The sequence below is a fragment of the Doryrhamphus excisus genome, chromosome 17, assembly GCF_030265055.1.
Source record: "Doryrhamphus excisus isolate RoL2022-K1 chromosome 17, RoL_Dexc_1.0, whole genome shotgun sequence".
NCBI lineage: Eukaryota > Metazoa > Chordata > Actinopteri > Syngnathiformes > Syngnathidae > Doryrhamphus > Doryrhamphus excisus.
The window spans coordinates 8,166,899-8,190,237 of NC_080482.1; the positions used below are offsets into that span (position 1 = coordinate 8,166,899).

The window sequence follows — 23,339 nt, forward strand, 5'->3', positions numbered from 1 at the left end:
CTTTGATGCTGTGGCCTCCATGGCTTTCTTCAGAGAGACCGCCGGTGACAGTGGAGGTTGTCGAGAAACGACTGCTGCGCCGTCTCTTGTGCGGGAAAGAATAAAATTGTCAGTGACACCGTTTCAAGGCCTGGCTACAACAAAAGGTGAATCATTGAAATTGTGGTGGTAGTTTGCATTGGTGTACAACTGCACTGTTTCATACTGAGAGCTGCTTCTAATATAAGTAATAAATGTTGCTTTGTGATGGAAAGGTGCTTTTTTACAGCTGTGCTGTAATAAGACCAGCTTACTTGTAGGCATACAGGGACTGCAGATAAGCCCAGACGTCTGTATTAGGTATTGTTGTCAGGAATAAACAATCTGGTTCTTTAAGATTCCCTTATCCTCTATTCGAAACCCAATTCGAGTCCTCAGGGGAAGGATTTCTACCGCTGTTCCTCACAAGGGTCGCGGGGGGTGCTGGAGGGCACATATAGACAAACAACCATTCACACTCACATTCATACCTATGGACAATTTGGATTTGCCAATTAACCTAGCATGTTTTTGGAATGTGGGAGGAAACCGGAGTACCCGGAGAAAACCCACGCATGCACGAGGAGAACATGCAAATTCCACAGAGATGGCCGAGGGTGGACTCATTATTGTCTAAATAGCTGGCAATACAAACATAGCAAGATAATTGTGTCTATCCTCTTGTCAAGCATGGTATGGGGCTGCACGACTGCTGTTGGCACTCAGGAGCTGTGGTTCATATCCTAGTTTAATTTATTTAGTACAGTTTTCATGGATTTCACTTATTGTGGGCTGTTTTGGGATCCTAACAAAGGAACACTGTATTATAAAGAGAAAAATGTGAGCTGTGTACTCGCGAAAGTACTTTATCATAATGGGGTATTTTCTACCCGCCTTTTGAGTCTTCCTCCGACCCTATTACGTTTTTTTTTTTTAAGGAAATTTTTCACCCATTACTTCCATAGCTCCCTTTTATCTCCTCGGTGAGTCTGAGCACCTCATCAAACCTAAAAGCCCTTCTTGGCTGTCTGCTTTGCTGCAAAGCTTCCGTGTCATCAATAAAACATCATAGCCTACTTCAGGTATTTCATCCTGACTGTTGTTTGCATGTTGATTTTTTTTTTTTTTTTTTTTTTGCTATCAAAGAATCCCAAACTATCTTCTACACGACAGCATGACTTGATGAGAAGAATTGGAAGAGCGTAGCTGTGATCAGGGAAATGTCATCAAATAAATGTTGCATGCGGGGGGACAAGAAACTATTTTGTTGAGCAGAAGCAATGTTTGAAAGAATTATTGTAGCGGAATTGACATTGACTTGTCATTTTCATGACTAGACAGGTTCTTTAACTTCATCTGGATTTGCATGTTTTTGTTTGTGCTGATTTGTTTCCGTTTAAAGATATTTGACTACATTTGACAGATGGACAGCATGTCATTTGCCTTCGTGAAAATTAGCCTATGAACAACAAAAATAGATGAATCAATTCAGTAGAAATTTTATTTGTATTCACTGACTGAAGATCAAACCAGCAACCATCAAGTTGGGAGGTGACCACTGTAGAAATCCTCCCCCTGAGGACTCTAAGTGGGTTTCGAATTGAGGTTAAAAGAATCTTAAAGAACCAAATCATAAAAATGAGAACCAGATTGTTTATTCCTGGCAACAATACCTAATACAGACGTACAGGCTTATCTGCAGTCCCTGTATGCCTACAAGTAAGCAGGTCTTAAAAAAAAAGCACCCTTCCTTTCCCTGCATGGCCTTTTATACACTCAATATTAGTAAGAGGCTGGAGTCCTGAACCAATCAGCGCCGGAGGTAGAGTCTGGATGAGGGTGTGCCAAATCTAGTCGGAGTGACACCTCAGGCTCCCAGCATGCTTTGCAGTACTTTTATAAAAAAATTTAAAAATTTGAAATTACAGTAAATTTGGAAATGTTTTGATTACTACTGATGGCTAGCCAATATGCCCTGACGGATTGGTTTGAATATATATATTCACAAAAGGACAAAAATAAGGTGGAATAGTTGATGAATAAATACTATAAATTTGAATACAGCACAACAAAAACATCCCTTTTCTTTTCAGGTTTGGCGGCGTGTCAAGCTGTTATGGCGTGGAAGTCCCAGTTCTCAGCATCCAACTGCTTGCCTGTGAGTGTGATTATCTCATGACCTCCTAACATGCTTCTTAATTAAGTTTAACGGGGAATGGGGGCAGGGGTGCTCTAGATTCTGTGCCCCCCCCCCCCCCCCCCCCCCCCCCCTCCAATGCAGTGCATTCGTTTTGGCTGCAGGGATGTGCGGTTACCTGACCCAGTTGTGGTGTGTTGGCTGTGTAAATAACTGCAGCTCACTGGTGTGTCATTTGGCAGCATCCATCCCTGTGGGCTTGTTTAGCGATATCATAACTAGCGGCTATTATTCATTCAAAAAAAAAAAGGTGGCCTTGGCCTCAAGAAGCCCTTGGTCTTTCAATGGGCTTTTTGTACCTTAGCACTAGATGATAGTCTCCTCTCGTCCAACCCTTTCAATGGGATACTGTTTGTCTCATGCTCCTGTCTCAGGGTGTTTGTGCGGGAGAGCGAAAAACCTCTGACATTTCCTGTCAGCGCGTATCTGCAAACACAATGAGACAGAGGTGAGGCTGTGTTTGCTGGGAATCTAATTAAGTGCAGAGCTGCTTTCAAAACTTCCCACCCCCCCCTTTTTTTTTCAAAACAGGGACAACACATCTCATGTGATGAGTAAACAGGTTGCCGTCTTGTTGCAAAAGTACACTTCTGAGATGCTCGGGTTACTGTTCGTTTTGTCAGTGTTGATACCACATGTCAGACTCGGGGTAAAAGTTGAGTTTTTTGAGTTTATACTGTCAAAATAAGAGCCCTATTGATTTTGCTTATATGTGGCTATTTATAGGTTAAAGTGGTTAAAGTGCATTTTGGTTTTCCAACACAGGCAACCAAACAAACCTTCAAAAGATCATGGATTTTTATTCTTTCATTTTCTACCGCTTATCCTCACGAGGGTCGCAGGGGTGCTGGAGCCTATCCCAGCTGTCTTCGACCCTGGACTGGTCGCCAGCTAAACACAGGGCACATATAGACAAACAACCATTCACACTCACATTCATACCTATGGACAATTTGGAGTCGCCAATTAACCTAGCATGTTTTTGGAATGTGGGAGGAAACCGGAGTACCCGGAGAAAACCCACGCATACACCATGCAAACTCCACACAGAGATGGCCGAGGGTGGATCAGGGATTTTTACTTTGTCAAAACAAGAATCCAAACAATTTCAATCCATTTTTGACCGACTTTCATGGGTTGTTTCTCCATGAAAGTAAGAACCATATTGCTTTCAAATGGAATTCCTTCTTTGTTTTTGTCTTCTTGTGATTACTCGGGTAGCATGGGATACCCCAGCTGACTTTTGGTGGGGTACACCCTGGACTGGTTGCCAGCCAGTCCTAGGGCTCATATAGACAAACAACCATTCACACTCACATAGAACTCCACAGAGAGACGCTCGACCAGTCAGTTTTTTTTTATTTACCCTGTTGATTTTGAAAATGCAACTCCCGATTCTGCTGAAATTCCAAGTGAAGTCTGTTTTTTCCCTGCATGAGTAAATGGATCATAAAAGCTTTAAAGGATTTTTTTACTTTGTCAAAGCAAGAACTCCATTTATGGTGAATGATATCCAAATCTTGATAGACGGTAGTAGCTGTTGTCAATAAGTCGAGCAAAAAAAGTCAGCATATGATACGTACTACTACTACTATAAGTACTACGAGCGTAGTATCTGAGCGTATTATCAATTGAGATGAGACCACCATTAGACCACTCAGACTTTCTCACCGTTTGACATCTGACTTGCAAGTCTTGTTGCCAGTTTGTATGTTAAAAATTGAAATACTTTACTTGAAATAGCAACTGGCGGGCCGGATTCAAACGCTTTGTGGGCCAAATGTGGCCCCCGGGCCGTTGTTTGCCCACCCCTCCCCTAATGACTACGAGCGGTACAAAAAATGAATGGACGGCTGGATGGATAAACCTTGTAAAGTCTGTGTAACCCTGCACCCAGAGGTCGGGTCCATCAGATAACGTTCCACTCTGGCCTCAGGACCCAGCAGACAGACGCAGGAAGCAAAATATCACCCAGTCACGCTTCTGTGCTTTCTCAATAGAGAAATTGGTCCCCCAGTCTCCCTCGTCTCCTTTTTTTCTCTTCTCATTATTTCTTATTTTTCATTTTTCCTTGTACAGCTTTCTGCGGAGCTCCGCCTCCCTCGCTGTGCCATGGTCGCAGCTGTCTGCCTCAGCTCAGGTCAACCGTCTGCCACCGCCAGCCTCATGAATAGAAATGTTTCATACCGGCAAAACGAAGTGAAGTTCATTTCAATATTTTGATTGGAATGCGTTCATAGCTGTCATATATGTCTTCCCGGATGCCTCAATAGCAAACGTCTTCTTAAAGCATCACCAGCGTGTTGAATACAACAGTACAACGCAAGCAGTGTGTTTTAACCTTGCTCTTATCACTCAAAGCAACCTTGCATTTTATCACAAGCGCGTGCTTGTCTTTGACACAAAATGTCAAATTATTACAGTTATTGTTTGTCTTTGGCAGTCAACCAACTTTTTGCATATTTACCAATAGACTTTATCCAAAACCAGAAAGCACTTAAGTTTTCATACAGCAAATGAAATACATCACGAGTCTCTCTAACCACAAACACTGGCAGACATTGGTCTCTAGGTGGCAGTAACGTTACATTGATGAGACAACAGCCACCAGGAAGTACGCTGTCAATGCTCAAGTGTCTTATTTATGTTTATTAAAGCTTATTTTATATTATTGTTTAATATATTGGGTAATACATGTGTAAAGGTGACTATAGGGTTGTTACCTCGTGTTGAGGGCTCTAATAATGATAAAATTGTATTTAGATGGATTTCTATGCTCCATTCCAATGGATAGATGGATAGATGGATTGATGGATTGATGGATAGATGGATAGATGGATAGACACAATAACACAGCTGTGAAATTGGCAACGAAAAGTTGTTGCCTGGCTCCCCTGTAATGATAAATAATAGTAATGTGGATTATATTATATTAATTATATATACATATGTATATATATGTGTGTATGTGTGTATATATGTGTGTATATTTATGTGTATGTGTGTATATATATATATATATATATATATATATATATATATATATAATGTATACATGTATACATGTATACATGTATATACATGTATATACATGTGTGTGTGTATATGTGTGTGTATATGTGTGCATGTATATATAATATATTAATATAATATTATATATTAATATATATTACTATTAATAATATATTAATATTGATTCCTATTTCACAGAAATTCACTTATCATAGCCGGGAGTGGAACTAATTAACATCGATCTCTAAATTGCCCATAGGTATGAATGTGCGTGTAAATGGTTGTTTATTCTCTAACGTACGTATGTGCCCTGTGATTGGCTGGGGACCGGTCCAGGGTATACCCCGCCTCTCGCCAGAAGACGGTTGGGAGAGGCTCCACCCGACCTTGTGAGGACGGTGGAAATTGATGGATGGATAATATAATACTTACTTTTAATTCATGCTATTTTCAGTTTTACTATAATTGAACCCAAAAGACTGAGCAAAAAAAGTCAGCATACGATTTTAAGTACTACAAAATCTGAGCATATTATCAAAGGGGATCAGACCACCATTAGACCACTCGCCTACTTTCTCACCGTTTGACTCTCACTTTCCTCACTTTTGTTGCCGCTTCCTGCCTTTTCCCCTCCTGGCCCCCCCATCAAGCATCCCGCCACGTTCTTGCAAGCCCACCCACACCCCCTCACTCCCTTTCTCTCCACTCAGCTGGTGGTCCAGCCAGGAGGTCATGCACACGATTCATGCGCGTAATCTTTTCGTTCTCCTTCTTTTTTTTGGATTTCCATTTCAATCATGTGTTCACAGTTGGAACCGAAGCCGCGCGGGCATGCAGATGAGTAGTGCTGTGCGTTCCGAAAAGAGCCGGGGCAGGAGGAGATGCGGGAGACGCCAGGAGGTTGGAGAGTGACAGATTATGGCGTGATGCACAGCAACTGTTGCTAAAGGGGAGGGAATAGTTTGTCTATGCTTCGTTTTTTTCTTTCTTTTTGGCCTCACGCAAGTGTGCACAGAGGAAGACTGAAAATATGTGTTTTAAATGCAAAATAGGCCGACACCAGAAAATACAGGATGGGGAAGCATCAAGAAGAAAAATGATTCAAAAGAATGGGAATCTGGCTGCACGGTGAAAAGTGGTTAGCGCGCAGGCCTCACAGCTAGGAAACCCGGGTTCGATTCCACCCTCAGCCATCTCAATGTGGAGCATATTCTCCGGGTACTCTGGTTTCCTCCCACATTCCAAAAACATGCTAGGTTAATTAGCGACTCCAAATTGTCCATAGGTATGAATGTGAGTGTGAATGGTTGTTTGTCTATATGTGCCCTGTGATTGGCTGGCGACCAGTCCAGGGTGTACCCCGCCTCTCGCCCGAACATTTTGTTTTTGATCAAATGTATTTAGAGTTATCAGGTTGTCATATTCAGGAATCCCTCAACACATTGTGCTTTTTATATTTATTTTAAGACTTGACTCTATTCGTAGTGAGGATAAACGGCATAGAAAATGAATGGATGGACTCTAGTTTTTGAAAAAATATTAATAAATCAAGCTGTTTTGTCGTTAAATATGGCATATTAGTAAAAAAAGCCGAAATAGGTTCAATAATAACATAATAATAATCATAATAACACAGGGGCTGCACAGTGGTCGAGTGGTTAGCGCGCAGACCTCACAGCTAGGAGACCAGGGTTCAATTCCACCCTCGGCCATCTCTGTGTGGAGTTTGCATGTTCTCCCCGTGCATGCGTTGGTTTTCTCCGGGTACTCCGGTTTCCTCCCACATTCCAAAAACATGCTAGGTTAATTAGCGACTTCAAATTGTCCATAGGTATGAATGTGAGTGTGAATGGTTGTTTGTCTATATGTGCCCTGTGATTGGCTGGCGACCAGTTCAGGGTGTATCCCGCCTCTCGCCCGAAGACAGCTGGGATAGGCTCCAGCAGGAAAAGCGGTAGAAAATTAATGAATGAATGAATCACTAATACGCTTCTGTATAACTGATACTCATTGAGCTGAAGTCTTATTAAGTTTTGTGTGATGTTATGCACAATGACAGGCAAGTTAGGATTTGTTTTTACTTCCACGAAAAATTGCTGGAAGATTCCTATTCCTTCCTTATGGCCCATTAAATCTGCATAAAAGCAGCCTCATTGCTGGAGGTAAACGTTCTTTATCAGTTCTTTGTTTGCAGGTGAAGCAGTCACAATGTGAATTATTGGTGACGGTGAAAAAAACAAAAAAAAAAGCCCAACAAAAGCATCCTCAGGAGCTGCTGGTGATAGCAGCATGAAAGATTTAATAAGCAGATTAAATGGCCAACACATTTTCTCCCACCTCATTGCCTCAATGTGACTGAATTACTTCTGCTGCCACGCTCGCCCATTCAAATCAATATCTGTTATTATAATCAATTGGCGGCAGATGGGTTTATTCTTTTTTTGCCATAAATGGGATTTGGTTGCAGCTTGAGTGGCCGGGTGTGTAGCGTTTGAGAGGGAGTGCATTAGGGGGGCCTCCTCTTCCATAACAATAACATCAATTAGTGCACGTGGTTGTATCTGTGCCATGTATAATGGATGCAGAGAACTGAGCACACGACTTCCCAAAGCTCTTTCAGTGTTCCCTCGACCCAAAACAATCCTACGTGTTCACAACATGCACAGCATGACTCAGCCTTGACCGCTTCACGAAACTGCTAAGAAGTCACGAGCTCACTGATGAACTCACACTTTGTCACCGCTCAAGACATGAAAAGACATAACAAAATGTTGGACCACAGCCAGAGATGAACAGAGGTCCGGTCTATGATCCGTCTAAGTCAGTGGGCACGCAGGCAGGCAGTGAAACCAACCCCCCCCATTCAATCCTCTTGGAGTTACTTTCAACATTGTAGTAATAGTCAAATAGTTACCCATACTTCTCATATTTAAACCTTGAAAGGAACACAAACACACACACAAAGCGTGTGTTTGTGATACCTCAGATACCTCAGATTAGCAAGCACGGTGGACGAGTGGTTAGTGCGCAGCTTGGAGACCAGGGTTCAATTCCACCCTCTGAGTTTGCATGTTCTCCCCGTGCATGCGTGGGTTTTCTCCGGGTACTCCGGTTTCCTCCCACATTCCAAAAACATGCTAGGTTAATTGGCGACTCCAAATTGTCCATAGGTATGAATGTGAGTGTGAATGGTTGTTTGTCTATACGTATGTGCCCTGTGATTGGCTGGCGACCAGTCCAGGGTGTACCCCGCCTCTCGCCGGAAGACAGCTGGGATAGGCTCCAGCACCCCCTGCAACCTTCATGATAAGCGGCAAAAAATGAATGAATGAGTAAATAATGAATGTTGCTTTTTCTTTGGCTTTTGAAGACTTTTGTGTTGTCGTAGCCAACATTGTTGCTGTTTTGTTTTTAACTTCAGTTGCTTTTGAAACAGACATAATCCCGCCTTTGTTATTTCACTGATGCTAATTCCAAAAATTGTGAGAAAAAAATATTTATCAAAAATGTATATAACGTTACATGATTATAGATGCCTTGTAATCTCCACAGTTGCGTAAACACCCCTACTGTATAGTACAGTAATCCCTTGTTTATCACAGTTTGTCACAATCCAGACCTGATTGTGATAAGTGATTTTCCGCAAAGTAGGATTCCTTATTTATAAATGGAATATACAGTACATATTTTTAGATTATTTTTATAATATTTTTTTTAATATGTATGTATTTTTAAAAAATATTCATAGTTTTGTAAAAAATATATTTTGTCTATAAATAGTATTTATATACATAAATATTTTAAGATGTGTGTTACGGCGGCAGCGGTTAACCGTGTTATTTTTCATTCATTCATTTTCTACCGCTAGCCTATCCCAGCTGTCTTCGGGCGAGAGGCGGGGTACACCCTGGACTGGTCGCCAGCCAATCACAGGGCACATATAGACAAACAACCATTCACACTCACATTCATACCTATGGACAATTTGGAGTCGCCAATTAACCTAGCATGTTTTTGGAATGTGGGAGGAAACCGGAGTACCCGGAGAAAACCCACGCATGCACGGGGAGAACATGCAAACTCCACACAGAGATGGCCGAGAGTGGGATTGAACTCGGGTTTCCTAGCTTTGAGGTCTGCGCGCTAACCACTCGTCCGCAATGCAGCCCCTGTGTTATTATGATTATTATTATGTTATTATTGAACCTATTTAGGCTTTCTTTTTTGTTTTTACAAATATGCCATATTTAACCACAAAACAGCTTGATTTATTAATAATTTTTCAAAAACTAGAGTCCATCCATTCATTTTCTATGCCGTTTATCCTCACTACGAATAGAGTCAAGTCTTAAAATTCAAAGGGATTCCTGTATATGACAAATTGATAACTCTAAAAATACATTTTTATCAAAAACAAAATGTTACCCTTCGTTCAATTGTGTAACAACCTCATGATGGATGTGTTAAGCCTCGCCTACTTGGGTCTGGTTTTTTTCGGTCTATACTATCTTTCTTCCCCACCTGTGTGTGTGTGTGTGTGTCCACTGTACACCAACTCAGGGACCCATCTGTGTGTGGCTGATGAAGCTTGAACCATTACATCTCTACTAATGTGGGCCTCCCACCATCGCCACCACATCAGGGTCGGCGTCCCCCCCTGAGACGCTGCACTCCCACCAGTCTGCATCCCAGTATGCTAATGGGCCCTTTTCACGTGTTGTCAAAGCACAGGTGGAAATGTTAACACTAATGACAGCTCCACACTACCCAACAATAGCCGGGTTGCCTGGCTTAGCTGAAACTGAACCTTCTTTGATTCTATTTCCTGTTGTGACACATCACCACAGTCTGGAGCGCAGGTCCGCCCTCATTCTGTCACACGCCGTCATTATCCTCCTTCAACAAACTGGACTCTCACCTCCCGATCTTACAAAAAACCTTCTTTCTCTTGGTCTTTTGATACAAAATGAAGAGGGGGTAATTATGGCATTAGAGCTACATATAGAGTATGGAGGGGGGGGGCGAAAAAGCGTGACACCCGCTCATGCAGGTGCGTTCAAGTGCCACTATCAATACGCTCCTCTGAGACTTGCCGCATTTAAGACAATGAAGTCCAAATATGATGGGAATAATAATAGAAAGTAAAAGAAACATAGTAGGGCTGCATGGCGGTCGAGTGGTTAGCACGCAGACCTCACAGCTAGGAGACCAGGGTTCAATTCCACCCTCGGCCATCTCTGTGCGGAGTTTGCATGTTCTCCCCGTGCATGCGTGGGTTTTTTCCGGGTACTCTGGTTTCTTCCCACATTCCAAAAACATGCTAGGTTAATTAGCGACTCCAAATTGTCCATAGGTATGAATGTGAGTGCGAATGGTTGTTTGTCTATATGTGCCCTGTGTTTGGCTGGCGACCAGTCAGGAGTACCCCAAGGCTCTGTTTTAGGTCCATTGTTGTTTTTCTTGTGACGTATTTTATTACGATTAACTGAATATGCACCCAGATTCCAAAAACATGTGCTAGGTTAATTTTGGCGACTCCAAATTGTCCATAGGTATGAATGTGAGTGTGAATGGTTGTTTGTCGTGAGGATAAGCAGTAGAAAATGAATGAATGAATGAAGAAACAAAGTAAAACAGTAAAAACAAGGGAAAAAAACAACAAATATCAAAGATTGTACTAATATTTCATATTATGCTTTTTTTGTAGAACCCTTGTAGTGACCCTTGCACACTTTCATTTTTCAGTATGTGACCCTCGGTGAAAAAGTTTGGACACCCCTGTCTTATCCTGATAGATAAAACTCTGGCTAAGCAGCCAGTTATGCATTATAGCGATAGTAATACGTTTGGACACCCCCGTCTCTAGTAGCTAGTTAGAGCTAGTAGCTCTAACCTAGCATCCAGAACGCCACTGCCCTCTTTAGCCCACAGTTAAATTTACAGACACCTAGCGACTTGTGTAGAATGCTACATATTATGTCTTTAAATGTGTCTTCTGAATGCCTTATATTTTGGAGTAGTGACACATGTGCGTAGTGACCCTTTCATTTTTCAGTATGTGACACTCGTTGGAAAAAGTTTGGACACCCCTGTCTTATCCTGATAGATAAAACTCTGTGGATAAGCAGCCAGTTATGCATTATAGCGATAGTATTAATAGTTTGTTATTAATAGCTTCTGAAATCCTAAAGAAAACACAGCCAAGTGTTGACAAGTGATGATACGGCGATCATATTTCTCTTGTATGGCCTTGAGTGGACTCACACACACACACACACACACACACACACACATACAAATACATCTGACTGCAATTGCTTACAGTGCAGAAAGTTGATTAATATTCTACTAAACTGTTTATGTATTCTCATTCAAACCCAAGGCAATGTGTGATGTTTGAGTGCAGTACAGAGACAACGCCAACCTTGAGTGCACATCCATGATGATGAAGTCCACATACACACATATACACACACATCCACAGCCCAACGGGCACGCAACCGGAGATAGCGAGTGGGTTTGTTTGTGAGAACCAAGCGAGCACAGGCGTTTAAGACTTTGAAGGCAAAGAGCTGATTCCTAATTAATTTTTCCTCAGAAAGCTGCATTTACATGCATTACACGAGATTTGCAGAGTGTAACGGAAAGCCAAGTCAAAATGAGCAACAGTGGGAAGGAAAAAAAAAACTATTATTGGTATCTTTGCAAATCCTCATTAAATTGTTTATTCGTGCAGTCTGACCTCATGACCCAAGACACGTTTCCATTTGTAAGCTTATGTTACCAGATTATACCCTGAATTTTGTCTTGCATTACAGTACGGGAGGGGAATCTTGTTCCCATGTAATGATTCAAGAACTGTAAGTTGCTCCTAGCAAGACTAACACAGAACAAGCACCCATCAGTCTGACCTTTAACCTCAGCTACCTCCGACTTCAGGAAACAATTTAATGGCAGTGGATGGACACCATGTCAGGATAATTATGCTATGTTTTATTCTAAACACATAATTGGCGACTAAAAAATGTCCATAGGTATGAATGTGAGTGTGAATGGTTGTCTGTCTATATGTGCCCTGTGATTGGCTGGCAACCAGTCCAGTGTGTACCCCACCTATAGTAGCTAATTAGAGCTAGTAGCAACTCTAAACAGTAACTCAGAACTACACAATACACGTGTCAATACAGTAAAATTACAGACAGGTAGCGACTCGTGTAGAATGCTACATATGTCTTTAAATGCGTCTTCTGAATGCCTTATATTTAAATTTTTGTTCATTTAGCCATTTTATGCTTGAATATGCTTAATTTAGTCCAGGAATACATCAGATCTGCTTAAATATGCTTTTTTTGAGTAATAATAGGGCGTATTCAACCAGGAATTGATCATTAACAAATCTGTTTAAAAACAAAAAACTTATATACCGCATTTTCTGGACTATAAGTTGCTCCGGAGTTCAAGTCGCACAAGGCAAAAAATGCATAATTAGGTTGAAAAAAAACATACATAAGTCACACATTTTGCGGGTAATTTATTTTACAAACTACTTGACCAAAACAGACATTACGTCCTCTTGGAAGTTCTGGAAGTTCTAACAATAAAATAATAGAAAACAGACTGAATAGGTGTAAGCTACGCTAACACAATGGTTATTCAGCTACACAAAAAATAAACAAACAGAAAAGGTGTCCAGTGTTTCTGTAACATAAACAGTTTTTTTCATTTATAAGTCGCTCTGGAGTATAAGTCGCAGGAACAGCCAACCTATGAAAAAAAGTGTGACTTATAGTCCGGAAAATACGGTAGTCAAGCCGTGAAAATTCAAACCGGAAATTGTCAAGGGACAACTGTACTGGCATAAAAATGCTTGAAATGTAGATGTACTCAATTTTGTTTGAGACTGTAATTCCAAAATATTTTTTTTTGGACTTTGAGAAGTCAAAATCCGTTGACGTATCGTAAAAAGCTGTGGTTCCAACAACATTGTCAGCAAAAAAAAAACAAAAAAACCCCATAATGATTTGATCCAATACACGGTTGACGGTTTTGTGGTTGACGATGTAGACATGGTAGGTTTTTGGCTTCATACTTTGTCCTTTTTTTCCCCACTGAATTTTTCTGAAATTTTAAGAAATTAATTTGAGGTTAACTACTTAGCTCGCTAGCATGGCTAACTCATTTTTGTCCCTGCAATGATCCCATAGCCTGTGCAAAGTGGTGTAAACAAAGAATAATAAGAGTGTAAAGTTATTATAGGGGTGTTATTTCATGTCTATAGGGCTCTAAAAGCTATACGAAAATGTATTTAGAAAGTCATATTCATTCATTCATTCATTTTTTCCCGTATTATCCTCACAAGGGTTGCGGAGGGTGCTGGAGCCTATCCCAGCTGTCTTCGGGCGAGAGGCGGGGTACACCCTGGACTGGTCGCCAGCCAATCACAGGGCACATATAGACAAACAACCATTCACACTCACATTCATACCTATGGACAATTTGGAGTCACCAATTAACCTAGCATGTTTTTGGAATATGGGAGGAAACCGGAGTACCCGGAGAAAACCCACGAATGCACGGGAGAACATGCAAACTCCACACAGAGATGGCCGAGGGTGGAATTGAACCCTGAACGCCCCATATTCAGTCATACTTTGTGGAAATCATTTATCACAGTCTGGAACCAATTAAACGTGATAAACGAGGGACAACTTGATGTCATTTTTATGCCGATATTATTGTATGTCTCTACTTTTGACATTATCATCCATTGTTTTAGAAGGTAGACCCAAAGAATTGGTTATGCAGCTATTGATGTCATCATTGAGCAATGAAAAAAGAAAGAAAAACAGCAGACAGTCACACTAGATGAATCATGATGACTCCATTATTTTACCGACATTGTTGCTCTATTGATCATGGCGGCCTGTTGGCAGTCAGTGTAAGCAATATGCCCGTGATAGCGCTGCATTCCCAGAGAGTTGACTCATAATCCAATGCTGGACTGTAGTGGAGAAGAGAGGCTGCAGAGGAGTTAATAAAGATGTAGAGGGAGCACACACATTGAAATGATGACCAAAAGAATAGACAATGATGCTGGGAAGAGAACACCGCAGCGTCTCTTTCTTTCATCCCTCCCTTCTGATGCTGAGATCAGACGACGCTATTTCCTAGCAGATTACCTTCACCTTCTATCTTTTGGTCTTTTTTTGCCTTGTGTAGCTCGACTAGTTTATTCCCCAGGGCTATATGTTGCTCATCCCCATTACTTTTGGAATGAAAGTTCCCCCCCAACCTCCTCCACTTTTAATCTGCGCTCTTCATTATTCTTTCATCACACGTGTCGCTTCCCTTTGTAGTGCCGCCTCGTCTTGTTTCGCTGAAACCTCATCCCTCCGGGCTGACACGTTAAATATTCTCTGTACGGTTTGTGACACACTGTAGAAAGGAGGGAGGGGGAAGGGTATGTCACGTAAAACAAGAGAATTTAACGTGATGTCGGTTCGTTGGTGTTTAGCATGATCTGCCACATTGGTTGATACGTGTTTATTAACCGCCACAGAGCATCATGGCTGAAATTAAAAATGCTGACAAGTCTTCCCCTTGGCAAAGGTTTCTTTGCATCCTGCAAGCTTTAGTTGATGTTACTCAACATTTGTCCCAAAATGACACCCATAAGACGCATAGCCGTTATTGTCTAAATTCTGTCTTGCTGTGGAATATGGGGTGGCGTGATGATCGAGGGCTGCATGAGTGTTGTCGGCACTGGGGAGCAGTGGTTTATTGTACTGTGACATGTTTTACTTACTGTGTGAGTCCAATTCATGGACCTTCCTGTGTAAATTGTGCTACTCCTTATCTGTATCAATGTTGCAGGAAAAGTCAAAGAAAAAGCAAAACAATAACTAAATTTGAAGAACTAAATTAGAAGAACTAAATTTGAAACAGGCTGCACAGTGGTCGAGTGGTTAGCGCGCAGACCTCACAGCTAGGAGACCAGGGTTCAATTCCACCCTCGGCCATCTCTGTGTGGAGTTTGCATGTTCTCTCCGTGCATGTGTGGGTTTTCTCCGGGTACTCCGGTTTCCTCTCACATTCCAAAAACATGCTAGGTTAATTGGCGACTCCAAATTGTCCATAGGTATGAATGTGAGTGTGAATGGATGTTTGTCTATATGTGCCCTGTGATTGGCTGGCGACCAGTCCAGGGTGTACCCCGCCTGGGATAGGCTCCAGCACCCTCTGCGACCCTCGTGAGGAAAAGCTGTAGAAAATGAAGGCATGAATGAATTTGAAACACTTATATGCTAGGACTACATTAAAAAGCCATAGCATTTCAGTATGTGGAATCAAACTATGGAATGGATTGAGTAAGACCCTCAAACAATGCACAACGATGAGCCAATTCAAGAAACAATACAAGCAGTTGATGTTTGCTAAATACAAGGATGAAGAGTCTTGAACCAGTCATGATGTGCTATACATATCACTATATTGACACTTACTATGGTACCCATTATGTCATTGGATGGTCATATCACCTTGTACTTCGGTACGTAAAAAAACCCATAAAAAACTTAAACTATATTAGGAAAGCAGGAAGTGAACAAATGTAACAGTTACTGATTGTAAAAGTACCAGATGGAGGGGTAGGATTTAATAAGCTTTGCTTCTTCCTACTCCTTTCGGACATGTGGAACTGTGAACTGATTATGTGATGCATTCAATTGTAATCTGATGCATGTTCAAATGAAATATTACCATTACCATAACATTTGACACTCTGAACTGAACTCTCATGAGGTACATTGAGGGTGAACTCTGAACTTTGGTTGACCAATGAAGTAATCTGTAATAACTCAAAAACAGCACAAACAAATGGAACTATTCAACTTCACTCAGGAAGTAGTCTGTGTACATATACCAATAGGTTTCCCATTATGCAGTAAAAAAAAAAAGGGGGTTGTTTGCGGTCGTCACGGGCTGAAGAAGTAGTCACAAGGGAAGTAGGTCTCCTGGCAGATGGAAGGTTACAGTTGTTATTTAAAAATCAGTGGAGGGGGGACCAGATTGTGTAAGCACCAATTACTGGGGTATCCCATATGTTCAACTAGGAATTCTGATAAGGTGCACATGGTTGATGCACAAACCTGCCAAATAGTGTTACAACAATTTCATGCCAGTCAGTTTACATGTGTTTTGCGGACTTTTTCTGTCTTTTGAAACAATATGTCTTCATGGAGAAAAAATTTGACCTGACAGGCTCGGGTTGGTTCATTTTCAAAAGGACGCAGTTGGGGATTGATTAGTACACGGCTGCACTTGAATGTAACCCTGCCTGTCATGGTATTCCAAAGATCATCCATCCATCTCGGTGTACTATACTCGGGGCATTAGGGATCAAATTTCTGACCTCAGCTGGAGGCGATCCCAGGTGAGAACGGATATTTATGATCAGCCGAGATTCCCAGCAAAAGGCTGAGGTTGGTGTCATTGTTAAGACAATGCAACACAATCTCGGAATCCTGGTTTTCCCGATCTTCTGATTATGGCAATGTTGTAACATTACGATGTTATTTGATTCACGGTAAAGAAGTTTAAAGCCCTTCTTTGTTGAAGTGGCGGCCCAAGCATGTTAAATAATGGGCCACTTCTCGTAACAGCAGTTGACACACATTCCAGTCGTGCTTGCTTCTCAATAACAGCTGGTTAATATTTTTTTCAAGCTCTTATGGACGAGGTGAAGCCATGAAACCGTACTCGCAAGTGCTTCTGCACCCCCACCCGCTCTTCTTTTTGATAGCTGAGCTGGCTGGAATCAACCCACAGCTGTTCTATACATAGCTTCGCCTGGCAGCACTTTATTCAGGCTGCCGAGCGTATGATGGCACCTAGTTTACCCTTTCACCTTCCCCGAATGTCTTTCTCCTTTTTTTTTTCTCTCTCCTTGTCTATTCTAGGCTTTCTCAGCAGGTGAAAGCAAGCAGGAGGAGGGTATCCCGCTGATGTAACATCAATACGTATCAATACAACCACTTTGTCCCTGATATGGACCCATGAGTTATCATGGATCGGTGTTGTGACATAAGTACCAGTTGCATGTACATAGCTTGGTGTACCCTTACGTAAGTCTGATATCATGCCGCATAACTGTGTCTATAGATGCTGATGCAGCCCGCTAAGGGCATCATTCTTACGTAAGGCTTCCATAGCGCAGCAGTGATTTACTGTATTGCTTCATTACTTAATGGAGCTGCAGGGAGGAGAAGGAGGGTGGAAGAGGATGAAAAACAGAGGTGACCGATAATAAGAAACGTGTGTGACGGCACAATATGGATGGATGGTAAAGACTCAAGGAAATGGGGTCCATCCATTCAATCACTGACTTAAATTACTTGATTTTTAGCCATGATAATTAGAGTACAAGGTTTCCACCATATTGTTTTATATGGGCCCGCAAAAACTCATGAGGAAAACTATTGTTATTTTAGTAACATCCATCCATTTTTTTATGCCGTTTATCCTCATTAGGGGTGCAACGTCATGCTGGAGCCTATGCCAGCTGACTTCGGGCGAGAGGCTGCCAACAGAAGAAATGTCAGATGCTATCACAAATATTTGGAATAATGGAATAATTATTATTGTAAGTAGAACTCCTATATATTTCATCCTTCCATCCATTTTCTGTATTGCTTATATGCTGGAACCTATCCCAGCTGTCTTCAGGCGAGAGGCGGGCTACACTCTGGATTGGTCGCCAGCCAATCACAGGGCACATATAGACAAACAACCATTCACACTCACATTCATACCTATGGACAATTTGGAGTTGCCAATTAACCTAGCATGTTTTTGGAATGTGGGAGGAAACCGGAATACCCGGAGAAAACACATGCACACACCGAGAATCGAACCCATGTCTTCCAGATCACCTGACTGTGTTAACAACATGCTAACAACTCGTTAATTGGACCACAGAGGTGTAATATTTGACCATAACATACTCGTATCCTGCAAAAGTATCCATAACATTATCCAATACTCTTTACAAACAAGTATTCCTAGTTGATACTAATAATATCCTTTGTCATCTATATCATAAAGCCGAGATGCATTTTTTTATGATAAGAATGTTAAAATGTCACCTAATAAATGTTTATTTCAACCACAATTTGATTGAGAGTTCCACTGAAATGGCAAGTTTTAAAAGTAGATACACTGAAACACTCTAGGGGGAGTCCAAGAGCAAAAAAAAAACTAAAAAAAAAAAAAACCTAAATTGCTTCTTCTTCTTGGTTTAAAAGATTTTTCCCAAGTCAACTTTATAGATTAACTTTGGACCTACAAAGCTAAGACCACTTTTGTCAATAAGCCACTTTGTCCCCCCTCCCCTCCTGCACAATAACTTTGCCTGCAGCATAGCCTGTAAATACCCAAACACATTGTGAAGGGATTTCATGTCTCGGAATGAATGGTATGTCTGCTAGTAACAGACAGCTTAACCCACTCCCAACAAATTGCTGCCACTTGCTTTGAAAATGAAAAGCATGTTTTCAGGGTGCATGTTGGGGATGCTGGCGAGGGAACTACAAAATACCCGACAAGACAGCTGGAGAATTCTGATCTTTTTTTTTTTTTTTAAGAGCGTTGAATCACGTGATTAGGGTTAGTTTAGTGTTCACACCAAAGTGTGATTTCTACTTGGACACCATGTTGTGATTTAATTTCAATTTTACAGAGAACTGACACAAAATAAATGCTAAAAAAAACTAATTGAGAATCTTAGAAGGATTAATTTGTAATATTCATAACAATATATTTTTACTATATTTTATTTATATTTTTTCCATTTATATTTTAGTTTATTTTGTTGTAAACTATTATTTTGAATTATTTTACTTGATGTAATTTGTAATTACCGATAGGAAGTGGCCTGTGTGGAACTAATGTTAATGTTAACATTAATGTTAAGTTGCTTTAAAATACTCGATTCAAATATAATTACAAGCTGACGTTTGCAAAGAACTGTGATTTAAAATAAACTAAACCCGTTATAATAAACTAACAAATAAACTAATAAAAATACTAATAAAAAAAAAGAAAATAAAAATAAATTAATAAATAAAAATAAATAAACTAACCTGTTAGCTAGGACATACGGTTTTAGCTTATGGTTTTAGCTAACACGTGCTGTGCTTCAATATTGGCTAACACCATGCGGTCTTACTGTGTTAGCTAGCTAACAAATAAAGCAGTTAGCTACGCGATTTAGCTGTAAATACAAGATGAATTATAAAGGTAAAGTCACTTTGGTAAACTTTAGTCAGCTAAAAGTAACCCTAAATTCTAATACTAAGCATTGCCACCCAGCTGAAACTCAAAATATTATATTCTAACTCAATAAAATATTGCTAGTTAGCTTGGTAGTTCTTTGGAAGCGTATTGTGATAGATGATGGGGTTTCTTTGGTGAAATGTGCATTTAAATTAGGGTTACCAACCGTTCTGTGCTTAGAAATACAAGTACGAGTCTCGTATTGAGTTGACAAGCCATGTACTTCATTTTAGTACTGTGAGAATCAAAACAGTCTGTAAAATATGCAGTCATTTGATGCCATTGTGTGTCTTTTATGGCAGTTTTACTTTTTTATGGCACTGTTAGCAGCTAGCTCGCAGGTGCTATCTGCTTAGCTTCTGATCTGGTCATATGCCTTCATATTAGTAGTTTTTTTTTTTTAACCACAGATTGTCTGAGATTGTATGTAAAATATGGAGTAATTTGACGCCAATGTGTGTCTTTTCTGGCAGTTTAGTTTACATACACTGTTAGCAGCTAGCTAGCAGGTGCTATCTGTTTAGCTTCTGGTCTGGTCATATGCCTTCATATTAGTAGTTTTTTTTTTTTAACCACAGATTGTCTGAGATTGTATGTAAAATATGGAGTAATTTGACGCCATTGTGTGTCTTTTCTGGCGGTTTAGTTTACATACACTGTTAGCAGCTAGCTAGCAGGAGCTATCTTCTTAGCTTCTGGTCTGGTCATATGCCTTTTATATTAGTAGTTTGTTTTGTTTTTTTACCACATTGACATTTTGTCCTTAAAATAGCAAGGGATTACTGTAATCATAAATAGTTTTCACTGATAATGGAAATTGTTTGTCGACCCTATTTCCATTTATTCTGTTGTTTTTAGGTGTTTGTTCCTGTTGTATTTGTTTTATAGTGTTTCTTCTGGATTGTTTGTGTGTTTTGGGTGCTTTGGACAAGACATAGTTGTAATATTTTTCTGACATCATTTAGCTTCTTGTCATGCTTATTGATAAAAATCAACTTCCGTTTCTGGAAAGCTCAGTCTGAGATTATTCAGGCTGGTCTTCCCCTTTTTTTTCTCTCTCTCTGTGCCAGTGAGGTGGGGGTGGGTTAAAGTGTGTGTGTGTGAGAGAGAGAGAGAGAGAGAGAGAGAAGAGGAGTGCTTGAAGAGGGGAGGGGGCCACCTTTTGTGCAAATATATCAAGAGAAGTACCACCCGCCTCAGATTACTAAGTGCGTGTGCGCGCGTACGAGAGCGAGAGTAAAAAAAAAAAGCTTTGCACTTCCAGAAAGATTGGAAAGCTCCACACAGCCTCTTCGCTTGCTTCATTGCTTGCTTGCTTGCTTTACCGACTGTTTCAGAACAGAACCGAGAGAAACAAAGTTGTGAGGAAAAAAAAAGAAAAGAAAAGCTGTCATCATGGACGTGATAAGAAGATTGGGACATGCGTCTTTTGCGTGCACCTTGCTGCTCTGCGCATTGCAACGTAAGTCCACTTATTATTCTCTTAAGTTTATTAGGAATCCAAGAATGCAATAGCACATCGAATTAATCACTTTATTTGTATGGAACAAAAAAAAGTTGCTAAGTTGGTGTCTGGTGTTTTTTTTTTTAATTTCTAACTTGCTTGTGTAGTTTCAGTCATTCCGTCTACTTTAATGCTGCCACTTCTTTGAAGTAGTGCGGGAAGTCCCCCCCCCCCCACTCTTGTCCACACTTGATTGCACTTGTTGGCGCACCACCACCCAGTGACCCTTTTCTATTGGGACACCACTGCAGGTCCACTGTAGCCTAATACATCCAGACACATTAGACTATGTCCTGCATCAGTTGGCAGTACTATAAATCACAATTAATCAGTCAAAATTAATTTAATTTTTTTTTTTTTTTTTAGCAAAAATAGGAATACTTCAGTCGTGTAAAAAAAAAAAATTGTCACATGTACCCCTACCATGTTTCCTGTGCTATAATTTTCCTGACAAATACACCACGGGGCCGCACAGCGAACGAGTGGTTAGCACGCAGGTCTCACAGCAAAGGGACCCGAGTTCAATTCCATCCTCGGCCATCTCTGTGTGGTGTTTGCATGTTCTCCCCCGTGCATGTGTGGGTTTTCTCTGGGTACTCTGGTTTCCTCCCACATTCCAAAAACATGCTAGGAGACCCGAGTTCAATTCCACACTAGGCCATCTCTGTGTGGAGTTTGTGTGGGTTTTCTCCGGGTACTCCGGTTTCCTCCCACATTCCAAAAACATGCTAGGTTAATTGGCGACTCCAAATTGTCCATAGGTATGAATGTGAGTGTGAATGGTTGTTTGTCTATATGTGCCCTGTGATTGGCTGGCGACCAGTCCTGGGTGTACCCCGCCTTTAGCCCGAAGACAGCTGGGATAGGCTCCAGCACTCCCCGCGACCCTTGTGAAGATTAAAAAAAAAAAAAAACATGGCCGCCATCAAGCAAAGTGATTTAGCAAGTAAGCCATTTACCATTTGTCTGATGATTATACAACTTTGAGCATTTCAAGGGCAACGCATAGGGGGCGCCACAAATGTCATTTAGAATCACCACTGGGGGGAGTGGGGTCCTAATTTTGGACTATGTTCATTTCCAGACTAGCTGCATGATTGTGGGTTCCCTTTACGCTCAAACATCTTCTTCAAAGCTAAATGAATACACCAAAAAAAAAGAACATTAGAGCTGAAAGCTGCACGGACGCTCCTCTTTTAATAGAAAAAAAAACTAACAGCATTTTTGTTGCTTTTCAATTAAGAATGCCTTTTTTTCTTCCCACTTAATGGTTCTCGAGTTGTTTAAAGTGGTCCAAGCTGGCTGTCAGCCGGGCGGGGCTGTGCCCCAAAGGTATAGCACAGGGGGGGAGGGGGGTTAGTGGAAGGTGGGCGGTTGCCTCGGGGTGCACATTTTTTCAAAAGAAGAAGAAAAATTCTAGTTGTAGTAATAGTAGTAGAAGCGCCGGTGTTGGTGGTGTTCTTTTTTCCCCCCTCTTAAAGGGGACATTTTTCCACTTTTCTGACCTATAAATGTTGTTGCAATGTTGTATTCTCCTGTTAAATGCTGCCAAAGGGTCAGATAATGAGGTTTGCTCAGATGGCTCGGCAAATTTTCTACTGACATCAATGCGATCCGGATTTCCTTATATTGGCTGCAGATTTCCTTCACTCAGTAAACCCCGACCTATGTATCCAGAAGTCCTCGGGAGCACTTGGGAATGTGACCAAACACAGTTGAGTGGCGTACCTAAACAAGTCAATTAAACAAACCATTTGGACAGAAAGCAGGAAGTCCATGGAAACATGACAGAAAGCTTCTTGTGTGGGTTATTGTGTGTAGCTGCTCTATAGGAGTCCACAACTCAATACAAAGTGCAGAAAATGAACATTCATTTATTCATTCATTTGCTACCGCTTTTCCTCACGAGGGTTGCAGGGGTGCTGGAGCCTATCCCAGCTGTCTTTGGGCGAGAGGCGGGGTACACTCTGAACTGGTCGGCAGCCAATCACAGGGCACATATAGACAAACAACCATTCACACTCACATTCATACCTATGGACAATTTGGAGTCGCCAATTAACCTAGCATGTTTTTGGAATGTGGGAGGAAACCGGAGTACACGGAGAAAACCCACGCATGCACCGGGGAGTACATGCAAACTCCACACAGAGATGGCCGAGGGTGGAATTGAACCCTGGTTTCCTAGCTGTGAGGTCTGCGCCCTGAAAATGAACATAATAGGTCCAATTTTAATCTGGCTGGCTATGTTAGTTGTGTATTTAAATGGGCAGACAG

General features: G+C 41.1%; 1 protein-coding gene across 3 annotated transcripts in view; it reads left to right on the top strand.

Moving 5' to 3' along the window:
• Positions 1–20,703: 20,703 nt before the first annotated feature.
• The window catches only part of bcam (basal cell adhesion molecule (Lutheran blood group)), a 57,767-nt gene continuing 55,131 nt past the window's right edge, over positions 20,704–23,339 (top strand). For 2 of the 3 annotated variants that reach the window (XM_058053154.1, XM_058053156.1), the window contains exon 1: positions 20,706–21,020. In XM_058053154.1, coding sequence (XP_057909137.1) covers positions 20,954–21,020 — 67 coding nt within the window. In that variant the 5' untranslated portion in view covers positions 20,706–20,953. Of the gene's footprint in view, positions 21,021–23,339 lie in introns of all 3 variants that reach the window. The other variant, XM_058053157.1, reaches the window with a different exon arrangement.